This window comes from Glycine soja, chromosome 9 (genome assembly GCF_004193775.1).
Source record: "Glycine soja cultivar W05 chromosome 9, ASM419377v2, whole genome shotgun sequence".
NCBI classification, from domain to species: domain Eukaryota; kingdom Viridiplantae; phylum Streptophyta; class Magnoliopsida; order Fabales; family Fabaceae; genus Glycine; species Glycine soja.
In genome coordinates this window covers 13,942,056-13,952,736 of record NC_041010.1, presented here as the reverse complement: position 1 = coordinate 13,952,736, position 10,681 = coordinate 13,942,056, and the positions used below count along the sequence as shown (strand labels likewise).

The 10,681-nt window shown below is 28.3% G+C and overlaps 1 protein-coding gene and 1 pseudogene across 2 annotated transcripts; one reads left to right on the top strand and one right to left on the bottom strand.

Moving 5' to 3' along the window:
* Nucleotides 1-2,696: 2,696 nt before the first annotated feature.
* On the bottom strand, nt 2,697-4,599 carry LOC114366888 (probable E3 ubiquitin-protein ligase RHY1A). 2 transcript variants are annotated; one of them, XM_028323916.1, is made up of 3 exons: nt 4,272-4,599; nt 3,995-4,110; nt 2,697-3,184 (listed from the first exon to the last, which is right to left on the bottom strand). In XM_028323916.1, the coding sequence occupies exons 1-3, from the start codon at nt 4,335-4,337 to the stop codon at nt 2,899-2,901; spliced, it is 468 nt and encodes a 155-aa protein (XP_028179717.1). In that variant the 5' UTR covers nt 4,338-4,599; the 3' UTR covers nt 2,697-2,898. The 2 variants fall into 2 exon arrangements, with proteins under 2 accessions (XP_028179717.1, XP_028179716.1); XM_028323915.1 differs by having other exon boundaries at nt 4,223-4,596.
* A 1,896-nt stretch (nt 4,600-6,495) lies between these two features.
* LOC114368197 lies at nt 6,496-6,894 on the top strand (annotated as a pseudogene).
* Nucleotides 6,895-10,681: the final 3,787 nt, after the last annotated feature.

Here is a 10,681-nt window from a genome sequence, read left to right as displayed (position 1 = left end):
GTTGCATTAAACAGCATTCACTCTACCTCTTTGATTCACTATAAGAATATTTGAAAAGGAAAGGACAAAGATCCCAATCTTGTCACATGGTCAATTAGGGTGGAAATATGATGCATATATTAGTAAAATAAAATTGGTGTAAGCAAACCGTTTTAATGTATAGAGGAATTTGGAAGGGTAGGTTTTACGTATGCAAAAATCAATAAGTAAAAGTTAGACTAAATAGTTTGATTTAATAAGAAAATTTATAGTAAATTAGACAAGTTATTGGTATACAAAATCATTGAAATAAAAAATTACTTAAGAATTGTATGTCAAATTGGTGCCAAAAACTAATTAAATTGAATAATCGTTTTCTTAGTTTGCTATTTTCTTAATTTTTATTCATTAAAGAATATTTTGAATGAAATAAAAGTCATATATAAAAGTCTATGTACGGTTTGCTATATATTATTTATTCTTTTATTATTGATTTTTAACTTTAAAAATCTTATAATATGCGTTTTTATATTATTAATTCACTAAAAAAAGAAAATGCATATTGTACCATCATGTTGATAATAAAATGGCCGTTTCACAAAAAACTGTAACTTTTTCTAATAACACATTAGTAAAATGCACAAAAATTGAAAATCTATGTGATAAAATTTGTAAAAATAAAATTTGAGTAATAAAATTCACAAAATAATAAAATTAAAATTGTGTGAAAAATATACAATTAAGCCTATATGACGATCTAAACTATCACAAGAAGGTTCAGGAATTTGTTTAATTATCAAACAAGAGTAACTCTAAAAAAAATTAGTTAATCCTTCCTCTATATTCTCGTGATAAAACTTCAGTTTTTTTTTTTGTTATTTTTAGAATTTAACATATTTTCGAAAGAAGAAAAAAAAGAATTTAACGTATTACTAAAAATAATATAGGATTAATAACTACACATAATATAGGATTAATAGCATAAAAAATTGCACAATTTTAAATGAAATTATTTTTATTCAAAGAAATCAAAGACATTATTAGAAATTTATAACAACTCATAGAAATCAACTAAGTTAGACCTTATATTTCAAATAAGTTTGTATTAAGGTGTATTAAGATTTTGTTGAGAAAAACCACTATAAAAAAAGGTTTATTTTTTAAAAATGAAATAAAAATACCTATAATACTTGTTTAATACAAAAGTGCGATAATGTGTATACATTAAAAAAATTAAAAGGTCTTGTTGGGTTGTGACTAAAATCCATATGGCAGTTAATTCTGTTATTGCTTCTGTTTTGCTATTTCTAATCCTTTCCGATATAAAGGTCAAGTTGTTCTGTATTGGGTGGACCTTTTTTCTTGGATTGTATCAATAATAAAATTTCTCTCTGCCCCTTCCGTGGATGTAGCCTAATCTAAGGGTGAATCACGTAAAATTCTGTGTATGACATACTGGTTCATCTGTTGTTGTTGATCTTATTTTACTCTTCATAATTTTCATAACAGGTTTGTTTTAAACAAATAAAAACTTATACGATAATTTAGAATAAAACTACACGGGTGGACTTTTATAATAATTCCAATTAGTAACTTCTAAAATATTTTAGTTTGACCTAAAAAATAAAATAAAATAATTGATAATTGATGATTTTCTGCACTGATTTAACATCGATTTTAATGTGAAATTTGATGATAGATAAATAAACTAGCGTTACTGGTCATTTTACTAGCATTACCCTTATAAGAATGTAAGCACCTATATTAGCTTGTCTCCTAACCAACTCAACACAAATGTTTGGAATGACAGAAAAAAAGTTTCTCTATAGTCACTTGCAATATAACATATAAACAGAATCTAAATTTAGTATATGATATAAAATTTAAATCATATACTACAATTCATGAAATTATTGTGATATTTCAATTGATATTGGTATAAAGTTCAAACAATAAAATTAAAAATTGCAACAAAAGTATTTGGAGTGTGAAGTGTCCATGTTCACACACAATAGGACTGCCGTTTAAAAGTGTTCGTGATTCTTAGAATATATAGCTTTTAAAAAATTTAGACTTGGGGCTCTCCTTTTATACGAGGATAGAAGAGGCACCGAATGACTAATAGACCTACTTGCATAATGCATATAATATTAGTCATACCCAACTGCTTTGAGCTGGGTTTTTCTACCCAGTTGATATTAGGTTCCAAAATTCCATTCCAAACATTTGTGTACATCACATATTCGATTAATTCACATCAACTTTAATATGACACTTGGTTGATGACTTCCCATCAACTTCATAATAATTTGATATGACCTTGCCAAAATAATTAGTGAATGACTTTCAAATGTGCTATATCAGTGTCGTCCATCTCAAATTGATTAATGATATCATCAAAATAATATATATTTTTTTGGTTTTAAATTTATAAAAAAAAACATCAAATATAAGAAAAAACATTTTTTTTGTTCTCAAATATAAAAAAAATTAAATAAATTATCCTTATTTAATACTGCTATTTTTAAAATATCATTCATTTAATTGAGATTCTAGTTTCAATGATTATTTCTTATCCTTGAAACCAAGTTCCAATGAAAAATAAATTGGAAAAAAATTACTTTTTAATTAAAATTAATATAATTAAATGCGGTTAACTAACTTTCTTAGATAGTGTGTCATGTTTTTTTCTTATATTTAAGATCAAAAGAAATATATAAGTAAGGACAATCTTCACCTTACAAGTTAATTTCGTAGGATAGAATTAAACTCAACCCACAATTCTAAGAGATACAACAATGGTTTCAAAATTCAAATGTCAAACTATTGGTCTCTCAAAATGCAAGTCATTAAGCCAAAATTCTTGAATTCATGATTCATCCAACCAAGACTACAATTGCACACAAGGAAAAGTAAAATCTAGAGGGGAAGAATGGTAGTTCTGCAACATGGACAATAAGAATTATTTTCCAACCATGGTTTCAAGCATCTGTCATGGAACCTATGGGCACAAGGAAGATGGATCAGTGTCTCTCCAACTCTGAATGATTCCAAGCACACAGCACATTCCTCTTGTTCTGATGCTTTCCAGCTCCATTTGGTCCAACTGAACCTCCTTGAACCACTTTTCTTTGACCCATATTCCTCTGTGTGCAACACTATTATGCTTGTTCTTTTGCCCTCCACACATTTTGTGTTGTTTTGCCTTGCAATTAATTGATCATAAATTTCAAAAACAAAATAGATAAAATATCACTCCCTGATGTGGGGTTCTTCATCTAGGTGTCATGAACCAACAATTTAAAAACTTAACATAAAGAGTAACTCATGTTCCCCTTGTTCTAATAATAATAATTATTATATAATAAAGATAATATTACCTTACCAAAATAATGAGGTTTATGTATGCGAAGCCCATTGAAATAGTATATATATGATGAGAATTTTGAGATAAAAGGGAACTATTTATTTTATCCTTTTGTTCATTATTTTATTATTGTTCTTATTTTATTATATTGAGTGATTTTTAACTTAAGCATCGGAGTATCTTGGCAGATACTCTCCCCTTGACACTCAAAAGAAGGTATTGGATACAGATGTGGACACAACTCGATACAACAAAGAAGAATTACAATTATACCTTAGACAGATACAACTTGAACCTAAAATTGAACTTAATACAATGCATGAGATCATATATCTTATGTTGAAATTGAACTTTTTAGTCATACTAGGACATAAATCAATAATTTTGAAAACACAAACAATTTGACAAATACACACAAATAAGAATTTTTATATTGTAATTGATCCACATATTATTATATATGATAAGTTTATTAACTTGTATAATGATTATGTTAAGAGTTGTAGCAAACATAATTTCTAATTGATTGATAATGTAAAAATTTTACACTAGTCTTACATATCTATTATATTTCCACGGCTGCTTCACTCAGATAATCAGATCTGTGTAAAAAAAAAAAAAAACTTGTTGGTATTAATTTTGTTATACCTTTTGTTTTCTGACATCCTTTGAGCTCTGAACTTGTCATCCAATCTCTGTTTGGCTTCTCTGGCCACTCCTCCCATATTCTCATCAGGGTGTGCCTGGTATAACATGCTTCTTTGCTATTTCCATTCAAATCCAGGAAGAAAATTAGCACACACCCATCAACAGTGGAGATGAAAAACATGTATAGAAATCAAAAAGGCATTCAATTTAGGGGTATTGGGTAAAAACCAGGGAAGAGGATGAGAAAAGGCGACATTGATCATGGTTACTAGCATACAAACAGAAAGAAGAACGCCTTGTGGATGCATGTGATCCCAAAGAAGTTGAATTTGAATCCGAACATCGACGAAACCTTCTCCTTCTAGCACATTCAACTCCAGGAAGCATTCCAGCCATTAATTGTGTTCTTGTCTATGTTATTATAGTTCACAAACTATGAACATGAATACATACATTACCCTTTGATTCTTATGCCATGGACTTGTTCTATATATCGTGGTTTGTCCTGTGTCTCTGCTAGTGCTTTGCTGACAAGTGAATAGAAATAAAAATGTTAAGAGTGGAAAGGTGGATTGATTTGGATAGCAGAATGTGTTGTTTTTGTCAAAGCCAGAAAAGAGGAATTGGTATGCCATAACTATGGCCATAATGCCATTACTTTATGGGGAAAGTGGGAGGACAAAATTAGGCCACCAGTTTTCACAGATTTTTTTTCTACATTGTTTACCTTAGAAAAGGGTCTGTGGTACACACTTTGATTAAAATATTTACAAAAAAATACAATTTGCATAATCTTATGATTCTTACTAAATTTTAGAGTAAAATATATTTTTAGTTTTGTACTTTTCATAAAAAAATAATATTAGTCCTCATACTATAATTTTGATTAATTTAATCTTTAAATTTTAGAAATAGAGTAGTTTTTGTCTTTCATTAAAGACAGTTTTTACTCAAACAATTTTTACCGTGAGAACCAACAAAATCATATCTACTAATTCAAATAATAAATTAATCAAAGTTGAAGTTGAATACCGAGTTTCATCGAAATTTAAACATTGAAAATTTATTTTATCCTAAATCTTAATTAATAATAAAAAGTTTGTTTTTTATCAGTATAAAAAGTTTATTTTAAAAAATGTGCTATCCACATTTCTCTGGTAACTTACAAAGTATCTGTTGCTGATCCGTGCAAGGTTGTCATAACGTTCAAGCAAACCTCTTAAGGGCTGCATTTAGATTCGTACAACCATTAAAAATAATATATTGAACAGATTAATATGTAACTATTTTTTTGCCCACTCAATATGTATCTAGTATTTTATTTTTTGTCTAACAAATTAGGTATTTTAAATGTTTTTTTATCAGATTGGTTTAAATCAACTTGGATTAATTTATTTAGCGGAAAAGATTTTACCCTTGTTTTTTTTTTCTTCTTCTTCATTTACTGAATTTAAGCATTAAATTTTTCTTAAGAAAATTAACCAGCTTGTTACTAGTTGGATTGAGTTGCTTGTACTTAATATGCTTCAGTCATAAGATTATTCAATTAAAGTAAATACGATTTTAGCTTCGATAATATAGTTAAATTTGATTTTAGTCTTTAAAAAAATTACTCCTTCCATTCCAAAATAATTATTTTCCTTTAAAAAAGTTTCATGTGTCTTACTTGGGAACCAAATTTATCACGAAATTAATGTTTTATTTAGTTTTCAATGTAATATAATTTGTTATTTTCCACTAATACTCCCAACAAGTATCATTTTAGTTTTTCAACATAATATTAATACTAAGGTTAATTTTGTAAAATCATTACTTTTTTCATTTATTTATTAATTTTTCATCGGTGCAAAACAACCTAGTGAGACTTATTTTTGAGATAGAAGAAGTATTGATTATGGTCATCAATCATCATATTTAATTTCTTTTTTTAATAGTGTCTATTAGTATTTATTGATAATGTGACATGCATTTAAATATTCTTCATTTACTCATTATAATTATCATCTTAGGTTGTTTTATAACTCCCAATAAAAATTAATAAATGGATGAAAGATAATAAAAATTTTACAAAATTAACTTTATCATCATTAATTCATTTTAAATTTTTGTTTCTCATCATTATTATTATAAGAGATACACTACTAAAAAAATTACTTTTTTACGACGCGCAACTGTCTTAGAATGTCACGCGATGACAGTTTTGTAATTAAGAAGAATAATTTTTTTATGACACACATTTTAAGACAGTTTTACGAAACCGCATTAGAATGTACTGAGGGGAACAATAACGACGACGGGTTTATATGTAAAAACGTCGTTGTTTTCATTCCTCTAATTACAAAATTGTCACTGATGTACTTTGAAATCCCTTTCATTTCTCCCTCCACTCTCTCGTGCTTCCTTTGACTCTTGCCTTAGCCACCAGCTCACGGCCGCAATGGCGTTGGTAGAGAGGCTCGTGTATGCGCTAGTAAAGACTACATCTTCGTCTCCAAGCTTCCATGGAAGAGTTTCTCGGGATGGTGGAGCGGGAGGAGTTGTTGGAGTATGCGCTGGTCTACGGTGACTACAAGGAGGTCTCGAAGCAACAAATTCGGGAGTGTCTCGCGAAGGGCTGCCACGCTGAAGAAAGTGCTCGAGAAGTCGACGGTGTTTGTGTTTGTGGCGGCGAAGAGCGAGATGGCATTGGTAGAGAGGCTCGTGGATCGGAAGACAGAGATAGTGGAGTCATTGCTAGTGAGGATTGGTACTGCTAGGAAGGAGATGAAGCATGTTAAGAATTTTGATTATGTTGTGGCCAATGCTAAAGGGAAGCTTGATAATGCAGTCAAGTTGATGGAGTCTATTATTGATGCTGAGAAAGCTAGGGTTTCTCAAAGGAGTCCTCTTTTGTAACAGACATGCACATGGTATACCTGATTTGTTTTTATCTTTTTCTGAGTATGCAATTGAGAATTTGTGTTTTATGTGAAATTTCCGTGCTCGGTAGAATGAATTTGTTTGCACTTGACTGATTTGATTAATTGGTGAGGTCATTGAAGAATGAAATTGTCATGTGTGTTTCACTATGAAAAGGATTGGTGTTTCTAAGAAAATGGCAACTACAAATGGAATATTCCTTATGGACCCATGACATTGAAGAAGAGATTATTCGACTATGTAGGTAATTTATGTAGAATAACTACCTCTACTGTTGATATTGTCACTTGTTATAGTTATATTGGAGTTTGATATTCTTGTCTAAGATGTTTTCTAACTCTTTTAGACAAGCATTTAAATAGATTGATTATCTGCAAAATATCTGAATGAAATATATAAATCGATGTTTTCAACCATATAGTAAATAACATGATAAATACAATTAAACATCGATTTATAATTAGTAATATTTTAAGGTGTTACAACAACCGTCGTTAAAAGTCCATTTTAACCGTCATTAAAAAACTTTATTGTAATAGTGATATGATTGGAAAATATAATTAATGATATATTAAAAAGACAAATGACAATTATTCTTGAACTTATTTTTCTTCTTGTGATGATTATTACGGGACAAAGGAAGTAACACATTCCATGTTATCTTAGTATAATCAAATACTAGTTAAGTTACTCTTGTGATGCACGGGATAAATATTTTATATGTATTAAATCTAAAGCCTAACTGTGCAACATCCATTGACTAGTTGTGTTTGATCCTTTGGCTAGTCTTTTTTCTACATACCAAACATAATTGATTTACAAAAGTGTGGCTAGCATTTTATTCCATAAGCAAATTTTATTTTGTAGTATTTTGGAAATGTAGGTAAAGTTTACTATATTGATGACATGTCATCTAAAAAATAATCTAAGGATATTATGTTTTTTAAATCTTTTTTTGTGTGATTAGAGACCACAAAGGTCTCTTAATCTATTAAGTCAAAGACTAATTTTACTAATGACGTATGATTCTCATTAATTTTAGAAAATTTTACATAAATTAACTTAAGGGTTTTTTTTTTTTCCTCAGAATATATTTTTTAAGACAAAAAGGTCAAACTGCAGCCAGCTAGGCTGGCACCCCAGCAACCGTCTAGCTAAACCAGCAGGCCACGAAATATATTAATAAAAAGGACCGAAAACAAAACACATGGGGACCATACCAAACTCATGGAACAATTAAGCGAACCTATATCTGAATCTAAAATTAGGGCGGACATTCCTACCATTTACAAAAAAATATCTGAATGAAAAACGGGACAACTATCCCACAAAAAAAGAAAAAAAGAAAAAAAACATATGTGTGAGAAGCATGAGAAGCTAAGGAGTCTGCACAGTTGTTCCCCTCGTGAAAAATATGATCAATAAAAAAAGCCATAGAGTCAGTTAGTCTCAATTATCCGAGTATTTTTAAATTTAACTTAAATTTATAAATGAAAATTAAGCAAAATGGTGTATGTGATTTTTATTATTAATAATGAATATTTTGTTTTATTATATAACTTCTAAAAATAAATCGAAGAGATTAAAAATTAAAATAAAAATAAGAAAATAAATTATTTGAATTAAGATATAACATCTCTATCGATATTATATGTCAACATATACAAATCAAATTCAAATTAGAATTGAATACAATTATAATATTCTTAAAACTGACTTTATTTGAAATAAGAAAGATAAATGTGACACGGTGTTTAAAAAATTAAAACTTACACTTTAAAGTAATAGTGCTTAAAAATGACGAAAAAAAAGAAATAGAAAAATAAAATTATAAAAATCTGATATAGAAATTACTCCCTTGCACCAAAAGGCATAAACATTAAAAATGGTAGGTTATTTTAGTATTTATGGAAGCATCACATTAAATAAGAAATAACCCCATTAATGATCCTATAAATAAAACCCTGTCATACCAACCGTATAAAATTATAACAATATATATATAATATTATTATATTATTAAAATGATATAAATAATTTCCTATTAATTTTATTATAAATAAAAATATGTAATATAATTATAATTTAAATCAAGTCGAACTCTGAACCAAGCTACTTGCACGTTTCAATCAGAGTCAAGTTTGGATAAAAAATAAAAGTTTTTTTTTATCGAATTCGAGTGGAGTTACAAATCAAATTATTTTTATCGAGTGGAGTCAAATTGAATTAAATTCAATCCAATTTGACTCATTTTTTACGGTAACAAGCACCTAGCCAAGTCACCTAATTACCAGGAATTTCAAATTTTATCATCCATATTGACAAACCTAAAGATTAAAAGAAAAACTTAATTGTAAATTTTTACCATCCAAATTTTCATAATTTTATGAATTTCAGTTGAATGGTAAATTTTATAAAAAGATGAAAGTTGAACCGTAAAATTAAAAAAATAAAATTTGAGTAATAAAATTTGTAAAATGATAAAAGTTGCATGATAAAATTTCCATTAAGTCTTAAAGAAAATAGATTTAAAAAAAAAAAAAAGTCGTCAGCTTAAGGGGGTGTATTGGATTAAGATTTCAAAGGATTTTAAAAGAGTTTTTTATGATTAAAAAGTCTTGTGGTATTCAATCAAGACTTTTATAAAATATAAATAAATCTTGTGGTATTCAATTAAGACAATAAAGATTTTTTTTTCAGGGCAACAAAATCTGTTGGTATTCAATTGAGATTTCTTACCACTTTTAAAATGTCTTTTGGTATTCAAAAGTAAATAGATTTTGATGGATTCTTTTGTGGAATGGATTTTGAGAGACTTTTTAGTTAGAAATACACATAAAATACTCCTCCAACAATCTCACCCAAACCCTTGAGACTTTTCATAATCTTCCAAAGACTTTTTCTTCTCCTGCCGAAGAAGACACAAACCACTACCAGGTTCATTCTCTTACAACTTTTCAATCAATTTTACCTATTTTTTTAATGACAATCGATAGTCAATATTGTTCATACTATATGTATATTATGCAAATCAAAAGAAAAGGGTGTTGTATATGCTTCAAGATTTCGTATTCATATTGTTTTCAACGTCCAGGCAATGAATATGCATCAAAAGAATGGCAATTGATATGCATCAAAAAATTCTTTTTTTTTCTGTTTCTTCAACTTGTTTTTTTATAACGTCCATTATTATTATTATTATTTTCTTGTGTTATTATTAAAATGTTAATTATTAATGTGTTATTATTATTTTTTTGACAGCGTGTTATTATTATTATTATTGTGTTAATAATTTTTTAATTGTTATTGTGTTATTATTATTGTTATTTTGTTAATAGTTTTTTTTTAAATGATTTTATGATATATGAGTATTATTTTTATGGAAAATGCTAACATGTGCCCTTAAGACACTTGTTAGTGTATTATGTATAGAAATTTTGTACTATGGAGGATACCAATGAGTTGTTGCACCTCTTGGTGGATGCTATGAATAGGGGATTGCGTGATGCCAATGGGTCACTTAGCAAACAAAATGTAGAACGAATAATACTTCCTCAACTCAATGCAAAAACTAAATTCCCTAAAACTTATAGTCATTATTTGAGTCGGATGAAGTGGTTTCGAAACCAGTATAACATGATGTCAACCCTTATGCGCAACAACTCTGGCTTTGGATGGGACCCAATTGGAAAAACTTTCACTGCTCATGAGGATGTATGGAAAGATTACTTAAAGGTGAGCTAAGTTCATAATCTTTTAAATATATTA